This window comes from Diabrotica virgifera, chromosome 1, assembly GCF_917563875.1.
Source record: "Diabrotica virgifera virgifera chromosome 1, PGI_DIABVI_V3a".
Taxonomy (NCBI): domain Eukaryota; kingdom Metazoa; phylum Arthropoda; class Insecta; order Coleoptera; family Chrysomelidae; genus Diabrotica; species Diabrotica virgifera.
The window spans coordinates 264899659-264923847 of record NC_065443.1 but is presented as its reverse complement, the minus strand read 5'-3'; the positions used below and the strand labels follow the sequence as shown (position 1 = coordinate 264923847).

The window sequence follows — 24189 nt, the reverse complement described above, 5'->3', positions numbered from 1 at the left end:
CGACTATAAGGCTACAGTCGAGTTTTAATTTCAATATTTTATATGCGCTAGAATATTTCACGGGGTGTTCCAAACTTTGAGAAAAAAACACACTATCATTGTGTATACAATGATATATACAATGCCTCGTATACAATGGCACTTACCTGTTTAGCAATAACATTATTACATTGACATTCTTGAAGAATAAAGCTATAAAATACTAAAAAAATCATTAAAATCGGACAACAGATTTAGGAAACAAGAGACATCAAAATGTCCCATTTTAAGGTGGTGCGTTAATGTTGATGCTTAGTGTATTTTTCGCAATATTGGAAAATGTTGAAAGGAAAGATAATAAAAATGTGATAATATAGCTAATAGAATTGTATAAATATGATTAGGAAGCTAAACAATGAATTACGAAAATATTTACAAAGATTTGATTAATTCAAAGACAAGTTCCTCTTCAAAACAAATTCAATATCTCTATAATTGCCTCTTGATATCAGTTAAATATATAAAATCACTAACTCTAAATGAATAACCTATATCTAATCACTCTTCTTTCAGCAAACTCTTATACTTTTTGCAAAATATGTATTTTAACTATAATATATTTAATCATTTATTCATTCACATAAATGCATTCTCCCTCCTTAAAGTGTGGCACTGTAAAATAGTTTAAGCAGGTACTAAAACATGGATGTGTCTTTCCCATCTGGAGGGGCCGTATCCTAAAAATGATAATAACAAGATAAATTAATCGCAATAAAATGGATTCAATCTACTACAGGCTATTGATTATGTTCAAAATAAGAGAGCTAAAAGGAACTACAATGTTAACTGGGTTTTATTGTTTCATACGGTCAATAGACATCTAATTGAGAAAAAGCCATTTAACGGGGTGCGTGTTTGAGAAAGGGGTGAATTAGTCCGTAGGCACAGGGTGCATTAGGGTGAGTTCCATGTACTTTTGGTACAAACACGTCTACAGAAAAATTGCTCCAGGTTAAATTTACTACCGAAATACCACTTTTAAAATTAATTATTTATATGGGAAATAAGCCACAATTAAAATGAAAAAAATAATTTTATTAACGTTTCGACGCCCAAATCCGGGTGCCGTTGTCAAAATACAAAATACTACTCGATTTTGACAACGGCACCCGATTTGGGCGTCGAAACGTTAATAAAATTATTTTTTTCATTTTAATTGTGGCTTATTTCCCATATAAATAATTAATCATAAAAATGCCACAAGGAAATAGCTTCAGAACAACACCACTTTTAAAGTCAAAAATATTTTTCTTTTACAAAAATACATATATTCAAAAAAAGCAAAAAAACACGAAAACGAAAGGAAGCAATTTTGTTTTTTGCCCCATAACTTTTTCTCCTCGGGGTTATAGGTATAGGCATTGCTTCACACAAACAAACTTCTACCCTTCCTCTTTAAAATGACGTTTGGTAGAAGTCTTTAGGATTTATAATTTTCGAAATATGATTTTTAAAAGTTCGATACTCGCAGCATTTTTGGGTCATTTTCCCTGTTATTTCGCAAACATTGTTCTGTAACTTTTTTCTACGCAGTTTTGGGTATATTCAATAACACTTAATATGAAGAGAAGTCAATTGCCTTTAAAATGGTCTAATATGGAAGATATAATGACTATTTTTAAGCCAGATATGGTTTTTCAAAATTTTATACTTTTAACGATTTTTGACATGTTTTACGATTATTTTTAAATTTCTCACTATAACTTTTTTTCTTCTAGATTTAGGTATATACATGGCTGAATACAAAAGAAAGCTTATTTTCTTTACTTTAAAATGGTGTATTGTAAAAAATTCTAGGACTATTTTTAAACAAGATATGCTTTTTCAAAGTGTGACATATACAAATGCAATATATCCCACTAAGTTGGAACCATATGGAAAACTTTTTTATTATTAATTTTATGAAAAAAAAATATTCTTCTCAAAATGCTTTGCATAGCCTAATACCTGAGATGCAATCATCAGATCAAATTTTATCAATAGTATACGAGGTATGTTAAAAAATATGAATTTTGCTCAAGAGTAAAGTACCTTTTATATTTCACAATATGGAAAAGTGTTATTAAGAAAAGTTATTTGGAATTAAAAATTATGTTCTAATATGCAATTATATTTACTTAATTTTTTTTAATTTTTCTCAAATTACGGATACTCTTACTCTTGGATATCCTACGGATATCTTGTTTAAAAATAGTCCCTAAATTTTTTACAATATGTACACCATTTTAAAGTAAAGAAAAGAATCTTTCTTTTTATTCCACAATGTATATACCTAAATGTACAAGAAAAAAAGTTATAATGAGAAATTTAAAAAATAATCGTAAAATAATAAAAAATCGTTAAAATTATAAAACTTTGAAAAATCATAACTTGCTTTAAAATAGTCTTACAACCTTATGCAATAGACCATTTTAATGGTAATTGACTTCTCTTCCTACTAAATGTGCCGTTGCATATACCTAGAAATGCGTAGAAAAAAGTTACAGAACAATGTTTGCGAAATAATGGGGAAAATGGCCCAAAAATGCTTTAAGCGGCGAACTTTGAAAAATATTATTTCGGAAACTATAAATCCTAGAGACTTCTACCAGACGCTATTATAAAGAGGAAGGATGTAAGTTTTTTTCTCTGATGCCTATACCTATATCCCCGTGGAAAAAACTTTTGGGGCAAAAAAACAAAATGGCTTTCGTTCGTGTTTTTTTGAATATATTGTAAAAAAAATATTTCTGACTTTAAAAGGTGATATTTCTATATTAAATTTATTCTGAAACAATTTTTATCTAGACGTGTTTGTACCAAAAGTGCATAGAACTCACCCTAATGCACCCTGTGCCTAGGGACTAATTTACCTCTTTCTAAAAAACGCACCCCTTTAAATGGCAGTACTCCGCGGTTTGCATATTTAGAGGTCCATTGACCATATGAAATAATAAAACCCCGTTAACGTTGTTAGTTAACAAAAGTACATGAAAAATAGCCTACAGTCAATAAGTACGGGGCCTCATCATGAGATAGCGATTCTAATGAATTTTCCATTTTACATTTCGCTAGTCCTAATCTTCAAAAGCATACTGTCAAAATGTTCATGTCATTCGGATTCTTATTTATCGAGTTACCGTGCTTGAAGTGAGGCTACTTTTTGTGATTTTTATAAACAATGAATTCAAAGCAATTTCATGTTTTGATTTATCACTGTTATTTGATGGGAAAAACACCGCCCAAACTGAGCAATGGCTCAAAAAGTATTACTGAGACTACTATATCTATTACAACAGTTAAACGATGGTTTACTGAATTCAAACTCGGCCGCTATTTTGATGAATAAAGAATAATTTTTTCAAAAAAGTGTTGTTTTACTAGTTAGGCCCGGAACTTACTGACTGACGTGTTATACAAACCTACCGGGTTGTGTCCTATATGGATCTGATGTGGTGAAAAGGGATTATAGTTACTAGTAGGGGGAGGTAGTGCGCCTAATTCATTAAAATGAGATAGTTGATTTGTCAAAGCAACTGTGCCTTCTTCTACTACAGTTACTATCACCCACATTGGATCTAAAAACCAGACAAAAGTGGACATATAGAATGTCATTGTATTAATTTGCAAAAAGTATAAACAAATAAAAGAAATGAGCTAAAAAAGTATACTAACAAATTGTAACAAATATCACTGTGTATACACTGTATACAAATGTAACAAATATCCCGCCCCGGAAAATAGTGCGTTCCTTAAAGGGATAGGTATCATGTAAAACAAAAAACTCTTAAAACATTTTTTTCTAAATGGTACCGTTTGACCAAAAAATTAAAATAAATTTTGGTATGCAAATTAAAATCTGGCAACTATGTGAGGTGGGAAAATTTAAACGTAGACAGTCCCATGTTTAGTAAACAGATACTTTGGAAGAATCCTGTGTAGTGAATGCCTAAAATGTTTTCGAATCGTGAGTTCATTACCTATTATGTTATTATGTTGATTATTTATGGCAGATCACTAGAGACATACTTACTATAATTTCTTTCAAAATGTTTTATCGTTATTTCTCGTCATATGAATGTATGTGTTTGTGAAAGTGAGCTACTTTGAACATTTATTGGGTATAATAATTATTTTCAAGTAAGTGCAACTTAATCTGATGTATTTAATTTCCACTGTAAGCTATGTTAAAGCCTTTAGCATTTAACACATTTAAAGCTTACCAAATACATAATACTAGTTCAGTTAAAAGATGTGTTTTTATGTTAAAGATGTATAATTCGTTTAAAATTATGCAATAAGTAAAAAACGCTGGACGGAAGGGCCGCCCGAGAACTTTATCGTACCGATCTATTATCGTTATCGTACTAGATACTGGCATTCTATAAAAATAACAAAGTTACTCGTTATTTTGATATTTTAGAAACAACCATATAACCATATAACCAGAATGGGGGAGACACGTGTGGTCAAAATAGCACGAGATAAATCACCAATCGGCAGAAGAAGTATCGGCCGACCGCGCAAAAGATGGAGCGACAACCTTCCATAGAGGTATCAATCCGCCAATGAACAAGCAGAATTGCTTATAAAGAGGAAGAAGAAGAAGAAGAAGAAGAAACACCTTGTATACTTGAAAATATTTTATGGTTCTACGCATCATTAATTCCCGCATTTGAGAAAATGTTCGGGGACACACTATAGATTATTGCATAAATCAATAGAATATTAGTCATACTTTCATTTCAAATTAGTCCATTTTTCTGAGAAATTAATAGTTTACAATATTTGCATTTTACTGCATGGATTGTAATGAAATTTTGGGAGTAGCCCAAAGCCCAATCTCCTAATTCAAAGTCTATCCTATATACTATGGCGCTTTTATCATGGGGGCGGTTCTCACCACTTCTCGGGGATAGAACATTTTTATTTTCGAATTGCATGGAGCAAAAGGAAGAATTTTAAGAAAATTTAAAAATGCGCTCCATAATTTGATCTTATTTTTTTCACCCGTCCAACTTTTTGAAAGTAGAAATAACACTATATTAAGAGGTATTGCAAAAGAAAAACAATGCATTTAAATTCTGGTGAATGAGGGGTTAAATGTATGTACTTCTCATTTTTCCTTAAAGTACATTAGTCATATATTTTTTGCACCATATCTCGCTTAGTTTGAATGTAACCGACATTTAACGGTGCTCGTTTTAAAGGCCTTTTCAAACACTACAAAAGCATGAGCACATTGAGCATGCACCAAAAAACAAACTCTTTTTACCTACCATATCTCTTTTTGTATTATAAATAGAAAATTTACGAAGGAACGAATCTCTTTGTTATTTATAATTAAAAAAAAATTTTATATAGTGTTTTTAGTTTGATGCATAGTTTTTAAGGTATTCACAAAAAACCGTCCGAAAACGTGTCATTTTTAAATGAAAATGGCCAATTTTCAACTAAGCATAACTCAAAAAGTATTGAGTTCTCAAAAAAAAGTATAGATCAGTTTTTGCTTAAAAATAGGTTCTCTAGCCACTTCCATACTTATTTTGACCAATAAATTTTCCACCCCCTTGAAGGGGTGGGAATTGCCCCAAGATAAAAGCGCCATAGTATATAGGGTAGATTTTGTTTCTTGAGCTATTCCCTACTTACTGTGAAAATATCAAGTACACCGATGTAATAGGATGGAATTCGGAGTCAAATACCCTCATTGACTGCCCTATAATAATGCTCTGCTATGATCGCGTGAGAGGGGACACACACAAGATTCTAGCAAAATTTCAATTTTCTGTAACTTTTCGAGTTTTTGAGTTACAGCAACGAGTTTTATGTCATTGGAAAGATAATTTTACATTCTTTCAAAATATGTAAAAAATATATAGGGCGTATGTAAAAAATTAAGATTTTTTTTCATTTCCGGTTAAACCGGAAGCCATATTGTGGGTAAAATTTATTGTGCTAATAGATAACAAAGTACTATATATGTCTGCCAAATTTCAAATTTTAGTTTCTATTACAGAGGTAGTTACGGGCACTCGAATATTTTTTTATAAAAAATTCATAACTCCCCTCCTATGAGGAGTTAAGAAATCTGACCAATGTTATTCAATTTACCGATAGGATATCAAAAATATATCAAAAAATAAACAAATTCCTTGGAGTCATTTTTGAGAAAATCTAGTTTAAATTTATGTCAAATTTTGACCCCTTAAATATAGGCAACCCATAACTTTTTCTGAAAAACGATAATATTCTTGTTATAGCCCCATCTTTAGGCTATATAAATGTTTTTTCAAATTAAATTTATCTTAAACAAGTTTTTAGATTGGTAGGGAAATGTATCGGGTGGGCGGTCGGCCATGCTGGCCGCCATTTTGGATTTGGAAATGTCAAATTCCGTATTTCTATTTACCTATCGATGAGCTAACTTTAAGTTAAATTTCATTCGTTTCGGTCAAAATTTGCAAAAATGGGCCCCAATAACCCCCCTATTCGGCCCCCCTTTGAGAGGTTTTTTTCAAAAGCTTAGTTTCTCGACAAAATTCTCTTAAACTTACTCATACCGAATTTCATCGAAATCGGTCCAGTAGTTTTTGCTGGGCGGTGGCGACATACGTACGTACGTACATACGTACGTACGTACATACGTACATACTTCCGACATGTTTTTTTTATTTGCTTTTTAGACTCAGAGGGACTCAAAACGTCGAAAAAAAGTGAAATCTGAAAAAATTTTTTTGCACGATCCTATAACTTTATCTATTATACTCATACTGCGTATGTAGTACGATAAAGTAAAAATAATTATAGTAAACAAATAACAAAAAAAAAACAAATAATAGTAAATACATAAATACTATTAGGTTGGATTCTTTTAAATATGCACTGTAAAAAATCACAAACGAGTTCTTATTATCTGTTATTATTCCGTAGTGTTTACGATGTTGCCAGGCTATTCAAATTTATACACATAGTAAAACAATGTAATCTTTTTTTTTGGAAACGGTTAACTTTAGAAAAAAAAAATGGTATTTAACTTTTTTGTACTAAATTGTGTATTCTATTAATACCTTAAAAGAACGCACTATTTTCCGGAACACTATGTATAAAAAAAATGTGCCGAACTATATATAAAATTAAAACTTGAGGGCCGGTGCTTTCTGTTCTGACTAAACTCCGATTAGAAAAATTTTGTAATAATAATAATAGTCTCCCGTTTTATACCGCTTTCGTGGCTTTGAGATTATAGCAGGGTAGTCTGCTATATCTAGGGCCTACGGTATACAAGGAAGGTAACAGGGCCAGTGCTACGTTTCAACCGCCTATTAATACCCCTGGTTTTACCCAAGGTACTCATTTTATTCATGCTGAGTCGACCTGGGGCCTATAGACTTTTTAAAAATGTCTAGTTGTTCTTGCCGGCGCGGCGGTAGGATTTGAACCTTGGCCTACCAGCACTCGAGTCTGAGCTACGCCGGAAAAATTTTGTAAGGCAATTAATTTTAATCAGCGCTAGTCGGTATAGTAGGCTCGGAAATCGGCTAGAAAATTTAAGAGCGGAGGCGCAAAATTTCGTGACAATGCTTTTTAAATCCATTTATTTTTTGGAATTTTTGAAAAATTTAAAAGCAGAATGAAAGATTACATTATTACCGAGGGCCGAAAGTCCCTTAGAATAAACAAAAAAAATCTTTTGAATGAGATATTTGAAATTAAAAATCACACTCAATTTTCTCTTCTTTTTCACCCCTGTAACTTATTAAAATAAACATTATAGAAGTTGTCAGGGACTTTCGAACCTCGGTAATAATGTAATCTTTCATTCTGCGTTTAAATTTTTAAAAAATATTTATTATTCTTCTCAAAACAAAAAAGGAATGTATTTAAAAAGCATTGTCTCGAAATTTTGTGCCTACGCTCTTAAACCGAATATACCTTGGCAACATTGTGTGAATACCAAGTCTTCTCGGATATCAACAGAACCGTAATTTAGTCCAGACAAATTAATATACTTTTTCCAACAAAAATGAGATGTTTTAACCAAATATTATTTCAAATATGATGGCAAAATAATTTTGAATTCGGTTCCGCTAAGTAACTTGCTTTTTTGTCCTAAAAAGTAGAAAAAAAAGTTTAATAATTTCTCTAGCTTAATATTTATCGTCTAATTATTTTAACTACTAATATGCAAGTGTTTACTGTAGATTGACTAATTTACAGTGATTAATGGGCTGTTAAAATACTGGCAAGTGTTATCTCTAAAGCCGCTACTCGAATATCTTAAACATTTATACCAAACATTCATACCGCCCCTTTGCATTCTGACCAATTTCCGTTTCTACTATACTTTCACACCCGACTAGACTTTATCAAGAGTTAATGGTTGAATAACTTTAACCAGCAAAAAGTAGTGTGATTATTATCCATTTAGAGCAGCGGTTCCCAACCTGGGGTACGCGTACCCCTTGGGGTACGCAACGACCTGGTTGGGGGTACGCCGAAAATATTTGGTAATGGCGGACTTTATGTGTTTGTCGTACGTTACGTGATAAATCATTACGTGATTTTATGTTCAGTTTACTTTTTACTTGCTTATTGTGCGTGTTAGTTTTTGACTGATTTGTAAACGATTTAATTGTAATCAAGAAGATGGAAAAGTGGTTAAAAACTGGATCGTTTAAAACAAATCAGACTGATACGGCAAGTCAGGTGCTTAGCAAGCTTAGTACGTCCCGGGACTCAGCAGCAGAACATTCTTCTTGTGTGAGTACCAGTGATAGTAAACCTCAGAAATCTAGTACTAGTACTGGAACTTCCTCAAAGAAACGAAAATATTCAAATGAGTACTTGAAATATGGCTTTTCGTTTACTGGAGAGGAGGAAAGTAAAAACCCACTATGTGTTGTTTGTGGAGAAGTTTTAGGTAATGGTAGCATGAAACCTTCCTTACTTTTGCGCCACCTTGAATCCAAACACGCCCACACAAAATAAAGAAATTACCTATTTTGAACGACTTTCAAAAAATTATGGGAAAGATGGCGTGGTTTCTTCTTATTTCGCATCAGTTAACAGAGATAATGAAAATGCTGTGGAAACCTCTTTCAAAATTAGCTACCATATTGCAAAAAGTGGTAAAAGCCACACAATAGGTGAGGATTTGATAGCCCCTTGTATAAAAGATGCTGTTCAGTGTATGTTTGGTCAGGACTTTGTTCGTAAGGTGAACTCCATCCCGCTGTCAAACAACACAGTTTCACGGCGAATTCAAGACATTTCTAAGTACATTGAACAAAAAGTGGTTCAGCAATTAAAAGACAGTGATTTTTTTTCCATCCAAGTTGATGAAAGTACGGACATTGCTGCCCTAACAATCTTACTTGTTAATGCAAGGTATGTAAATCCCAACAAGGAGTTTGAAGAAAATCTGTTGCTGTGCCATGCATTAACTGAGCGTACTACAGGGGAAGATGTGTTCAATGTGATTTATAGCTACTTCTGTGAAAAAGAAATAGACTGGGGTAAATTGTGTGGTATATGCACTGACGGAGGAAAATCAATGTCTGGCATATATCGATCTTCAAGGGCGCGTAAAAGAAGTGGCCCCCCACGTAGCATGGAGCCATTGTTGCATCCACAGACAGAGTCTTGCAGCCAAAAAGTTTCCGTCTTCTTTGAATGATGTTCTCAATGAAGCAGTTAAAGTAGTCAACTTTGTTAAAGCCAATGCAACAAACTCCAGACTGTTCAAAGTGCTTTGTGAAAGTATGGGTGGCATTCACTCCACGTTGCTTTTGCACAAGGAAGTAAGGTGGCTATCTCGCGGGAAGGTTCTTACAAGACTTTTTGAGCTCAGACATGAACTGCAAGTATTTTTTGAAGAGCATCCTTTTTATTTAGCCTCCAAGTTTCATGATAGTGACTGGCTTCAAAAGCTTGCTTATTTAGCTGACATTTTTTCTCAGATCAATAAACTCAACTTAGAGTTACAGAACAGCTCAATTACAGTATTCAAAGTTGCTGACAAAATTGAATCCATGCTGAAGAAAATTGATTTTTGGAAAACCTGTATTCAAAACAATCAAGCTGAAGTTTTTGGCACGCTTCATGATTTCTTGAGTGACAATAATCTGCCCATATCTGACAAAGTGAAACATCAAATAGTGACACATTTGACAAACCTGAAGGACTCTTTTAGAAAGTATTTTCCTAAACGAGGTGACGGAGAGAACTGGATTGCAGATCCTTTCAATGAAGAAAACGTCAAGACTGCTAGATTGACCGTTCATGAGATGGAAAAGCTCCTAGAACTTTTAAGTGACTCCTTGAAATCCGAGTTCAAGAAGAAACCCCTTGGACAATTCTGGGTGAGCATTAGGGATGAATATGGACCCTTAGCCACAAAAGCCCTTCTGGTTTTACTTCCTTTTACAAACACAGAACTAGTTGAGAGATCGTTCTCTTCCTATGATTTCATTAAGAATAAGTATAGGAATAAGCTAAATGCAAGTCCTGACTTAAGAGTGTATTTATCAAACTTTGATATTGATTTCAAAATATTATGTGCAACAAAACAGGCCCAAGGGTCACACTAAAACAGTTTTGGCTTGTTTTAAGAATAATTTTGATTTCTTTTTTTTTCAATAAACTTATTTGCTAATTCTAGTATATTTTTGTGATAAGAAATATTGTATTTACTTTGTTATTATTTTTTACAGTTGGTATTTAAAATTTACTAAGTTTACTAGAAACATATATAGGCCTAATTTTGGAACAATAACTTTATTGTCAAATAAAAGATAAAAAAAAACTCTTGCGTAAATATTTACTTTCCATGATTAATGTTCTTGCAACTTTTTTTTCTTGGGGGTACAATTTGAAATAAATTTATCTCAAGGGGTACGGCAGTGAAAAAAGGTTGGGAACCGCTGATTTAGAGGATAACCAAAGCATTCTAAGTTTAAATTTATAAAATAAATTATTGTTTTTTGTATTTGAACTATTTTTAGTTGGTGATGATGAAAGAATAATATAACGAAAACAAGTAATTGGACTTCGTAAGTTCTAGGTTTTCACCCAAAATAATCGAGAGTAGAACTAGAAGTCCATATCTGAACTCTTCATGTAACTTTGCGTCGATTGATATACGATTTTACTAATTTTGAGTTACTTTTACTAAACTTTCATCATTTTTTTAAACAGAAATGACTTCAAAACCGGAACTAAAGATTCAAACTCGACTTTTCAATAGGCTTCGATTGATGTGTTACATGTACTATTTCTGCGACTATAATATGGCACTTCTGGTTAGAACTTTTTAACCAGAAAAACAAAATTTTACATTTGTTCTCATCTTGCTAAGGCACGTCGAATGATGTATTGCTTATATTATTTCGGAGGCTTTAAAGCAGTAATTACCATCTTTATACCATCCTTGGGTTATAAGGTTTCATTCGACACCTAATTTGTTATTCTATCTGTATTTAGGAGGAATTGTATTCGCGGACGGACGAACAGACAATCATGAAACCGGAAGTATATTTTTGTTCTCGTCTTGCGAAGGCGCGTCGAATAATATCACTTGTACTATTCCGGTGGCTTTAAAACAGTACTTCTGGTCGCAATTCTAAAACCGGAAGTCCTTATTATTAAGGAAGGAATTATTCACCTTAAGTATCATCCTTTGATCACCTTGTCATTCTACGTGGTATAGTGACGGAGGAGTTATATTCGCGATCGGACGGACAGACAGCCTATGTCAAATTTCTCCCCTTTAGTACCATCCTTGGATTATAAGCTTTCATTTGACACCTCATTTGTCATTCTACTTGGTATAATGATGAAGAAGTTATATCCGTGGTCGGACGGACAGACAGCCTAGGTCAAATTTCTTACCTTTAGTACCATCCTTGGATTATAAGCTTTCATTCGAGACCTCATTTGTCATTCTACCTGGTATAATGACGGAGGAGTTGTGGAGTTGTGCTTACGGACAGACAGACGGACGTAAATAATTCAACGTTTTCACATTTTTTCAAAATTGGTGAAAACAAAATTTATTTGGAAAAATTTGATAATAACGAATTTATCTTATGGTTTCCTTTTCATAAAAATACTATGAGAGAATTTATACAAGAGCTGGGTCCTGTTTTACCTTATATAATTCTTCAGTAAATCTAATAGTTAAAACCATTTTGGTTAAGGTACCATGAGCTTGATATCATATACAGTGATGAGCGCGCTAATAACCGGAAAAATAACGCAAAAGATGGAAAACATAATACATTGCGGAACAAAAAGAGATGAAACTAGTGGAGGTGGAAATGATCGTTATAAACGTATAAATTAACATTACATTACATAGTTGCCCACCTTTAGACGTATCAGAGGAGTATGACAACTGTCTCTGTGACAGTAGAATTTATAAAATACTCCTGTCACAGACGTCTAAAGGTGGGAAAGTATGTAATGTAATGTAATGTTAATTATTTATACGTTTATAATGATAATTTCCACCTCCACTAGTTGCATCTCTTTTTGTTTCGCTATGTATTATGTTTTCCATCTTTTGCGTTATTTTGCCGGTTATTAGCGCGCTCATCACTATATATGTAAACACATGTGGCCAGATTTTTATTTTTAATCATATGGAATTCTTCAAAAATGATATTTGTTTATTTCTAAATCTCTTTTCAAAATTTATCTTTTTTAGCAACAAAAACAATAAGCCCAAATTATACACACAGTATCAAAATTAATTAAGCAACTAATTAAGTTTGATTAGTTATAGGCAGTAAATAAGAGATTAAGGGCCGGTTGTTCGAACGCTAATCAACAATGATCAATATATATAAAACTGATTATGGAGTACAAAGAATATTATCGTTTTTAATGATGTGTTTAATAAACGCTGTGTCTAGGTACACGCTAACGTGTACGCAAATAAAAAAGTTAGGTACACGCGAATTAAACTTCATCAAGCCATTGACGTCATTATTTAGCGTGCGCGGTGACTTTATATTTTGATACACGCTATTTTGATATTTTTAGTGTATTTTTTCCGCAAATCGCCAGGAAATTTTGACATTCCTGTCAAAATTTCTTGAAGAAAAAGTCAGGACTTCCTTACTGTAAGGAAATGTCATTTCCTTACTGTAAGGAAATGATATTTCCGTACAGTTGTTAGTGTTCTACATAAATCCATAAAACGTCTGTATGCATTTTCGTACTGTTCTCTTGATTTCTTTGGCAATAATTCTAATGAAGCAGTATTCACTGCCTCAACCAGCTCTGGAGGAGTCCCAGGAATGGAAATTTCATCATCACTTATCATTTTACTTTCGAGAACACCAGCAATTAAATTTATAAGCGTCAAGTTTGACAATTCAACCTCAATACGTTTCCATAGTAACCCAAGTAATTTTATTAGGAATTTCAAAGCACCACTTATTTGGGAATAAAATTATCGCGTTTTTTTAAATCAATCAATATCTGTCGAATTTTAAACGATTTGCGGAAAAATAGTATGTTTACCTCGTAGGAAAAGCCACATTCCTGGACTCTGTGTTGCTAAGTCTCGGCTTGCGCCTCGACTTAGCAATCTTCACAGTCGTCCAGGAATGTTAAGCTTTTCCTACCCGGTAAACAATGTACTATTATTAAGGGAAGGGGAAGGGAAGCAAAACTATTCAGATGTTTCAAACTTAATTGTAATAAAACAATATGCATATAAAAGTATATATTCAGGTTAGCAAAATAAATATTAGTTAACATGACGTGACATGACATATACAAAATACTGCTAAAATAATTTTTATACGTAAGTTAATTATACCAGTTTATATTGGTGTTTATTTTTATTTATACAGGGAGTTGAACTTGTTACGATTTTCATAGAAAATTGGTTATAACTTTGTAAATACCCTGTATAACATAATAAACCTTTATATTTTTGTGATATGGAAGTTAAGAAGATTTCGAACATAAAATAAAATATAGGGTGTTCCATTTAAAAAACATAAGTTTGGTCCGCCAGTATATTATCGAACGCCCTGTAACACTCTAACTAATTTTAGTAATTTTGTAATATAAAGCTCAAAGTTTACTAAAATTTTTGATACTAACTTTTATTGCTATCTATTACTATAGCGGATCTACTGAGCTTTATCACACTAATCAATCGCCCCGTATATTTTATCTTATTACTTCTGCTACCGTTAATCACGAATTTTTGTCTCTTATCTTTTTCATACTGTTTTAGAATGTTGTTAAACTCATTAAAAGAACTGAATAATTGTCCACACACCATATAGTTAATTAAAAAAAAACACTAAAAAAGTAAAATATAAGGAAACTCTTTACAAATCAATATTAAAGTGTAAACATAACATGATTAGACAAATTCTAACCACACTCTGACACTCGCGATACTTACAGATACTTAATTACCACAGCATACACGCGGCTCAAATTAGCGTGTACCAAAAAACCCAGTCATAGTACACGCTAAATAATGACGTCACTGACTTGATGACGTTTAAGCGTGTACCTAACTTTTTTATTTGCGTACACGTTAGCGTGTACCTAGACACAGCGTTTAATAAACTATTTTACATTTCCTTTAAATTACCTTATACCGGATGCCCATATGCCTCAAAAGGAAAATCTTTGACCAGTGTGTGTTTCCTGTACTCACTTATGGAGCCGAAACATTAACACTCACTGACTTGATGACGTTTAAGCGTGTACCTAACTTTTTTATTTGCGTACACGTTAGCGTGTACCTAGACACAGCGTTTAATAAACAATTTAACATTTCCTTTAAACTACCTTATACCGGATTGCCCATATGCCTCAAAAGGAAAATCTTTGACCAGTGTGTGTTTCCTGTACTAACTTATGGAGCCGAAACATTAACACTCACAAAAAAGGTAGTGAGCAAGATTCGCGTAACTATGGAGCGCCATATTCGCCAATTCGGACTATGAAGCGCCATATGTTGAGTGTCTCCCTGAGAGAGCAAATCCCAAACGAAGAAATGCGCTGTAGAACAAAAACAACAGACGCTGTCGAAAAAAACGTGTCGCTAAAGTGAAACTGGGCAGGACACGTCGCCAGATTGTCAGATGAACAAAACGTATTGTCGAGTGGAGGCCACGAGAAGAAGCACTACGGAGCAGAGGACGCCCACCCACCAACCAGATGGTCCAATGATGTGAAGTATGTTATCGGTAACTGGATGCAAGCCGCACAAAACAGAGACATATGGAAAGAGCTGAGGGAGACCTATGTCCAGCAGTGGAAGCGTACGAGTTGATGATGATGACCTTATACCGACACGAATAAGCGAATTTGGAGAAAAATCCCGAGACAGGTCGATTTTTGTTTTTAAATTATGACTTTTTGGCATATATGTATATCATACTAGTGACGTCATCCATCTGGGCGTGATGACGTAATAATTTTTTTAAATCAGACTAAAGGTTGTGTGATAGCTCGTTTGAAAGGTTATTTAATTCTCTATCTAGTAATATAAACATTAACACAATTATTTATACAAGGTGTACAAAACACATTTTTTGAATTAAATTAATTTACACAAAAAAAAAAAAGAATGTAAGTAATCTATTTAATTCAAAATACGTTTTACTTCTGTTAGGAAAACAGGTAATAATATTTATTTCGCAAATAAACATTGCTTTTCACTTAAATTCAATGTTCAAACTGATAAAAGACAGGTGGGTGGCAGTTTTAACATTGAATTTAAGCGAAAAACCATGTTTATTTGTTAAATAAACATTTCTTTCTGTTTTCTGACAGCACTCAAATGTATTTTGAAATAAATGGATTACTTACATTCTTCTTTTTTCTCAATTAATTTAATTTAAAAAATAATTTTTGGACACCCTGTATAAACAATTATGTTAACGTTTATATTACTGAATAGAGAATTAATAAACCTTTTAAATGAGCTATCACACGACCCCTACCCTCATTTAAAAAAATCATCAATTACGTAATCACGCCCAGATGGATGACGTCACTAATATGATATATATGCCAAAAAGTCATAATTTAAAAACAAAAATCGACCTGTCTCAGGATTTCTCTCCAAATTCGCCTCTTCTCGAGATAATGAATTTATTCCAACTCACACGTCCTCACTGTATAGCAAAATAATGTGAAATTGAAAAAAAAAATTAGAATTTTAATCATTATAATAGTTACACTTACCACCAAAATAAGTTCCTATGTCTGTACACATTCTCCATTTACTTTGATATATGCCAGGTACTGTGGGACTAACCATATCTACAGCCAAATGATATCCCTCTTCTGGATCTAAACAAGGGACAGGGACTCGATCAGCTCCGAAATTATCACCATCTGAACATTGAGCATAACAGTTTGCAGGCCACTTCTCTGTACCACTATTAACTAGGTTCCAGGATTTTGTAAACCTAAAAAATAAAATAAACAAATATTAAAAATCTGACATGGATTTTGTATGAGTACTATCATAATTACTAGATAATAATTATTTATCTTGCCACATACCTGACATTTGGTTCTACATCTGTGTGTTCACTTGCTACAGGATCTGAGATCAATTTCATGGATGGAAGAGGGCATGGAGACTCTATATCAAAATATGAGCAAATTGCTGCTTGTAAATTCCTTAAAATACACAAAAAAAATCATCACAATGTGAAACGATTCTAAGTACAATAAATTTTAATTCACATAATGTAAATGCGCTAAAAATTGCCACCGTACCAGTAGTTGATATATTCCATTTTAATCATAAATAATACACTTTTCAAATTACTTTTAATTTAATTAATACCATCATAGTTAACTAGTATCATGTATACATCTTCTCTGGAACTATAGAATCTTTTAACGTAACCCTCTAGTGCAGCGGTTCTCAACCTTTTTTGCTCAGCGACGCACTAACGTACTCCTTACAGATTCGCGACACCCTTATATGTACAAATTTTTGCTAGTGGTAGGTAAGTACAGATGAATATATTAAGCATATTATTTTTTATTTCGTAAGAACATAACAAGCAAAAAACAAAACAGAAAGAATACATAAAATGAGTGTGAAATTTGACCCTGATGACTTTTGCAAAGTATATCTAGGCGAGGACGAATTGTAGACAGACACACTCTCAGCTCGCTGTCCACATCAAGTAGTCGAGACCAGTAGCTAGATTTTATATTATTTATCGCAGAAAATGCAGATTCACATAAGTACGAGGTCGAAAACGGCAGTAAAAGGGATACTTGCTAAAAGGGATCTTTGCTAATTTTGGGTATTCATTCTTAACTGAAATCCAAAAAACATCCGGAGCTACTTCACTAAATTTTGATTTTAAAACTGTGTCAGAATACACTTCAATAAGTTGTTCCTTTTCAGAATAGGTTAATTCTGCCTTGTTTACGTTGTTCTCGTCAAGTGCAATCAACCATTCACAGTTAGCACTCAAGACAGAGGGAAAGTATTTACTTATCCCTTCTTGCAACTTACATAAGTGCTCTTTCATGCTCTCCTTTAGTAGAGTCTGTTCTTCAGATTTCAAATTAATTATAGTTATAGAGGTTTCGGGAAAAGCAGTCAAATCGTTTTTTTCTATAACCTAGTTCCAGAATGTAAGTTTTTTGGAGCAGGCACTTATTTTATCAGTTGATGATATTATGGTTTCCTTTCGTCCATGCATCGTTGCATTCAAAGAATTTAGCTTATTAAAAATGTCAGAAAGGTAAGCCAACTTAGCACACCAAAGAGGTTTTTTAAGATTTTTACAAAAATCACTTTGGCCATCTTCTGTTTTAAAAAATTCGAGTAGTTCGTCTTTAAGTTCTAAAATTCTGTTTAGTATTTTTCCTATAACGTGGTATAACGTGGTATATACCTAATAGTTAAAAAAAATGGTTGAATGCATGATTGGTATATTATAACAAGTGAAAAATATAAAAAAAAATATCGTATTCGTAAATCTCGCGACACACCTGATAGGTTCTTGCGGCACACCAGTGTGTCGCGACACGGTGGTTGAGAACCGCTGCTCTAGTGCCCTAGTCCGCCTCAAGGCGGACCGTAATAAAAGTTTCTTATTATCTAAGTAACTTTTTCCTTACTATTGAAATATTTTATGGCTGCATGCCCAAACCAGCCTCTGGACTAGATCCGATAAGCACCAGCTGTTAAAAATTTGGCCAGACTAATTTTTACGCTGTAATTTTCAGTTTAGTGTAAAATTTGGTAGTGGTACTGAAAAAATTTGGGCACTAGAGAGTTAAAAATGAAAATTTCCGCCAAATTTTAGTCAGAGATTTGAGTGTACATCAGTTGCAAGAAGTTTTCTAAATAAAAGTATGTAAAAAGAAGGTAAGTTTAAAAATAGTTATTTATGAAACAGTTCGTGAAGTATGCTTTTTGCAAACGCACGCGATATACATCGCGTAAGTTCGCAAAAAGTACTTCACGCACAGTTTCATATAATATTTTATCTACGATAAACAAATAAATAAACTGCAACTCTTCGCCACTGGAATTTATTTCTATTCTACAATTTTTAGAACTTTGACATTTAAAAATTCTAACTTCCTTCAAACCACAAAACTGTCAAAACTTTTGTTGTAATTTATTGCTCACATGTCATCACCATGACAACGCGAAAGTTAAGGATATTTGATTATACGAAACTGTGCCAAAAAACAGTGCGAAAAAGTAAATCCCATTTAAAATACATTGTTACTTCACGCACTGCTATCTATAATGACAGTTTTCACAAACTAAAAACTTATACATAATATGAGATAGAGTAGATAAAATTATTTATTGATTGAATTGTGAATTATTGTGATTATAGTTATAGCACTATATGAAAATTAAGGTAAATCAGGGCCGTGCCGTGCTATGATGCGGCGAGGCAATCGCATCAGGCGGCATCACAAGGGGGACGGCATAATCAGTAATATCAAAAAAAAATTGTCAGATTGTGTTAAAATGTTGTCAGAAACAATAGAAAAAATGAAAAGTTACAGACAATCTGGCTATGACCAAATGAAAATTACTGCTAATGAATATTGCAGAAAACCTTGATATAAGTTCCGAACTTCCAGCCAAAAATAAAATTCGAGCCAGGAGAAAAAAAAAGTTTATTTGATTACGAAAAATCTGTGGACGAGCTCTTAAGGAAGCTAAATTTATAATAAAAATTTTTTTCATCTATATTTTAGACATTGCCGTTAATTCTTTGATTCATCGATTTTCGTTTGTAGAAACTTAATATAAAAATTTTAAATTTTTATATGATATTTTTAAATTGAGGGAAATATATTATAAAACACTAGAAAAATATTGTATGAATCTTCATTCAATACTTTAAATATAAAAAGAAAAAGAATCTATATAGAGGCAAATGGTCTTCTAGAATAATTGATTTATGCCAAATTATGATAAATACCATACTCCATGAAAGCTTTAGAGATTTTGAACTTGTGCCAAAATAACCTAATTTCTTTATACACAAATGTATTGGTATCACAAACGCCCGGTTTCATAATCAATTTAAGTGAACATTAACTAAAGTTCACTTTAACGTTGACATTTACCCATAGGAATTGCATTGTAAAGCTACCAACTTAAATTTAAAGTCCACTTTTACTTTATTATGAAATCGAGCGTAAGAATTTTATTAACACTGCCTGTCTCGGTAGCTAGTGGGGAAAGAAGTTTTTTAAAATCAAAAATTATTAAAAACTATTAACGAAGACTATCAGATAAGACACAACTAAAAAATTTAACACTCATTTCATAGAGTCCTAAGTAATAGCTGCTACTTTAGACTACACCAATCTGATTAAGATGAGTTTGCCAAAATTAAAGTCGGAAGGGTAATATATTGCAATTTTTGTAAATGTTATTTAATGTAATATTAATATATTTAATTTAGGAGCGTAGGCGCAAAATTTCTGTCCAATGCTTTTTAAATTCATTCATTATTTTCGAATCCTGAAAAAAACTAATAAATGGTTTTCAAAAATTTAAACGCAGAGTGAAAGATTACATTACAATAAACACAAGTGAAAGTCCCTTAGAATAAACAAAAAGTTTCTTTTGAATGAGATATTTGAAATTAAAAATCACACTCAATTTTCTCTTTTGCAGCCCTTGAAAAATATTATTGAAATAAACATTATAGAAGTTTTCAGGGACTTTCGGCCCTCAGTAATAATGTAATCTTTCATTCTACGATTAATTTTTTAAAAAATACTTATTACTTTTTCAAGATTCGAAAAAAAAATGAATACATTTAAAAAGTATTAGACCGAAATTTTGTGCCCTTAAAGAAAGTATGTTTTGTTTTTAAAATAAGATTTGTCGTTCATTTTGTGTAGTTTCGTTTAATAATAATAATAGTTAAGTTTCAATAATACTAATTTAAGGGGCGGCATTTCTAAGACTTGCATCATATTTAAAATATGTACCGCGCGGCTCTGGGTAAAATCTTGTTAATGTTAAAGTTTGTTCCAACCTTAAATCTAAATATAGGCTTAGCGTCGAACAGTAACACACAGATACAAAAAAAATACTAATAATTGATATAGATGTCACGTACTACCATTTTAAACTGAAACTATAAAAACATATTTTATTGTTAGGTACTTTCGTCGTATATCGTGTGTATTCCTACATTTTCAACATCACGTAAATATATTTTCTTTATCTAGTAGTTGACACTATGTCAAATATTGAAACTTTTAATTTTCTGTTAAAAACATTCCCCGTATAAAGGGACAAATGTTCTGATATACAGAAGAAACTATAGAGATAGCTATTGTGGGCAACCGCATTTCCCAATAGCTATATGCAATAGTCGTCTCATGTGAGGAAAATTGTCTGTTAAAAGAAAGTTGTCCTCCTAGAAAAGTAGCTTGTATAATAAGGAGCTGTCTGATCTCAAAAAGGAGACAAGACGGCTCTTTAATAGGGCGAAGAAATCAGGCGATTGGGCAGCATATCAGGCTAAAATAAAAACCTATAATAAGGCAATCATATCCGTTAAGGAAAGATCCTGGAGAGAATTATGTGAAAACATTGAAAGTGAACCTGAAAATGCCAGGGTTAACAGAATCCTCAAAAGAGATGACTTTATAATCAACTATTTTTTAGGGAAATAAGTCACAATTTTACCAAAAAAATGATTTTATTAACGTTTCGAAGCCCAAATCGGGTTTCGTTGTCAAAATACAAAATACTACTAAAATAAACAAAAATGTTATTGCTAGGTAAAAAAATTCTTCTAATAATTTATTTAATCTAACTCATTTATATTGGCAATTCAGACGTATATTATACATTTAAGGTAGAAGACTTTAAGATGATATCGCCAATATTTCGTCGTCATGGATGTCAAGAGAGATAACCCACATTTGCATACAAATAAGCTAACTGCAGTATCGCAATCAGAAAGAAATATTTCATATTGTAGTGAAGAGATCTAAGTGAATAAGTTTCATATTCACTTAGAGCTCTTCACTACAATATGAAATATTTCTTTCTGATTGAGATACTGCAGTTAGCTTATTTGTATGCAAATGTGGGTTAGCTCTCTTGACATCAACGACGACGATTTATGAGTTGCGTTCCTGGGACGACTTTACTAAAAGATAGTTCATTCATATGCAACTCATAAATATTGGCGATATAATTTTAAAGTTTTCTACTTTAAAATGTATAATATACGTCTAAATTGCCAATATAAATGAGTCAGATTAAATAAATTACCTATTAGAAGAATTGTTTTACCTAGCAACAACATTTTTGTTTATTTTAGTAGTATTTTGTATTTTGACAACGAAACCCGATTTGGGCTTCGAAACGTTAATAAAATCTTTTTTTGGTAAAATTGTGGCTTATTTCCCATTAAAAATAGTTGATTGTCAAAAATGCCCAAGGAAATAGCTTCAGAACAACATTAAGATGACTTTATAGTCCAAGTAATGACTTAAAATAGGACAAAACCTCGCAATTTTTACAGAATGGATCGATTTGCGTGAAATTTTGAGAATAAGTAGTGGATAGTCCAAGGATCAAAATCTATATGATGCCGAAAGGCGCTTTTACCATGTGGGTGGTTGCCACCCCAACTCGGGCGTGGAAATTTTTTTATTATATTTTGACCGCATAAGTTGGTAAAAACGTTCATTATAAGCAAAAAACGTTCTACACATTTTTTTTAGTAAAATTAATAGTTTTCGATTTATTCGCTATCGAAAGTGTTAGTTTTATATCGAAAAGATCAACGTTTTTAATCAGTTTTCTGCTAATAACTCAAAATGTTTTCGTTTTATCAAAACAACTTTACTTAACAAAAATGTACCTTTTAAAAAAATAAACAAAACCGTTTTTTTAATTTTATTTAAGACCAATAGTAATCGAGCTATACTTTATTATATGTTAGCTCTTCTTCGTCAAATGCTAAATATTGATGTTTCAAAGTCAAAAGACGGGAAAACTATGCATTTTTAGAGGATAACTTGTTCAAACTAATTTAAAGTATTTAAAAATATCTATCTCCAGAAGTAAAAAAGTCTCTAGCTCAAAAATTAAGAAACTTATAATGAAAAGAATGTCAGTCCCTATTTTTTTTCAGCAAAAAGTAATCGGAAACAACCCCCTAACCACCACCCTAATTAAAATGAGTCATTGACCTGATTTGGTCTTCTTTATTTATGTATTGTTAATAGGTTCTAGAAGTTTGATCGGCTTAGAATGATTAGTTTTTAAAAAAATGGAGTTAAAATCGAATACCTAACGAGTTTTTGTAGATTGGTAAAAAATGCACTTTTCTTCAGAATAGAAAGATTAGCATCGGAGATACGAAAAAATATTTAAATATGAAATTGTAGCTTATTTAATTCCCAAAAACTTGGTCTGCAAAAACTTTTTCTACAGCAAGAATTGAGTGAATCGTAAATGAGTATACCATCGAAAACATTTATTTTTTAGATGTAAAACTAACACTTTCGATAGCGAATAAATCGAAAACTATTAATTTAATAAAAAAACGTATAAAACGTTTTTTTGCTTAGAATGAATGTTTTTTTCAACTTTTGTGGTCAAAATATAATAAAAAATCTCTACCCAGTGTAAAAATTGCGAGGCGAAAAGCTTCGGTTCCTGGACTATTAAAAAACCTAAGTCGATTAAATTGGCCAATGGGAAGTATACAGACAGACACAGAAAAGAAGGCCCTAGAGAGCATATTTTAGGTGTTCACTTCACAGGGTCGATGCAATTGGCTGGTATAGTCGGTTCGCTAAACTCAGACACAACTGGCTAGTGATTTTAGTAGGTATTTTTTTTGTTTTTAGCCAATTTTGCCAAAATTGGCAAAATTACTAACTATTTAGTAATTTTTTTTGCCAATTTTACCAAATAATTGTGTCTGAGTTTAGCGAACCGACTATAGTAATAATTATTAAGCCAACGTTGGGACTCTTTGACCTCTGAAGAGATCTTTGGTTCACAGAAGGTCAAATGGGCAATTGAAACTTTTAAACCTTACAAATTTTGTGGCTTATTCTCAACTAAAATAGTAAAATTAATTAAAATTAGTAATTAAAATAATAATTGTTCTGATTTATATGTTTTATCCACTTTGAAAAGATTTTCATTTTTGTGTGCAAACCCGTCTGAGAAAAGAGTATTGTGTCGTTTAGCTGCACAAGTATTCAGTGCCCACAAAAAAATCTTTACAAAGTAAATAAAACTCATAAATCACAAAAATTATTATTTTAATTTGTTGAGAATAAGCCATAAAATTGGGTTATTCTTGCACATAGGCGCCCATACCCATGGGCATGGGGGGCCTTGGCCCCCCTATCTTTTCGGGTGCTTTAAACTATATATTGTTACAGTACATTGTTATGTGTTACATTGTTATGTGTACAAAATGTAGTGTGCAAAATCTTCATGTCTGGCCCCAATGAAAATTTTTATATGGCGCTATGTTCTTGCATACTATAATAGATATGCACAGGTAGAACGCATCCTCGGGGTAGATGGCATAGTATCCACTGGAAGTGTTAACTATGATTATAGGTCATATGGTAGGTACATTCTGACATCAAGTGGAACAATTTTATGTGTATGTTTTA

At 32.4% G+C, this 24189-nt stretch overlaps 1 protein-coding gene across 2 annotated transcripts in view; it reads right to left on the bottom strand.

Moving 5' to 3' along the window:
* Positions 1 to 559: 559 nt before the first annotated feature.
* LOC114344768 (protein ILRUN) overlaps positions 560 to 24189 on the bottom strand; it is a 39701-nt gene continuing 16071 nt past the window's right edge. For both annotated transcript variants that reach the window (XM_028295608.2, XM_028295601.2), the window contains exons 3-6: positions 16573 to 16692; positions 16249 to 16475; positions 3445 to 3596; positions 560 to 716 (exon numbers count right to left, since the gene is read on the bottom strand). In XM_028295608.2, coding sequence (XP_028151409.2) covers positions 675 to 716; positions 3445 to 3596; positions 16249 to 16475; positions 16573 to 16692 — 541 coding nt within the window. In that variant the 3' untranslated portion in view covers positions 560 to 674. The remainder of the gene's footprint in view (positions 717 to 3444; positions 3597 to 16248; positions 16476 to 16572; positions 16693 to 24189) is intronic.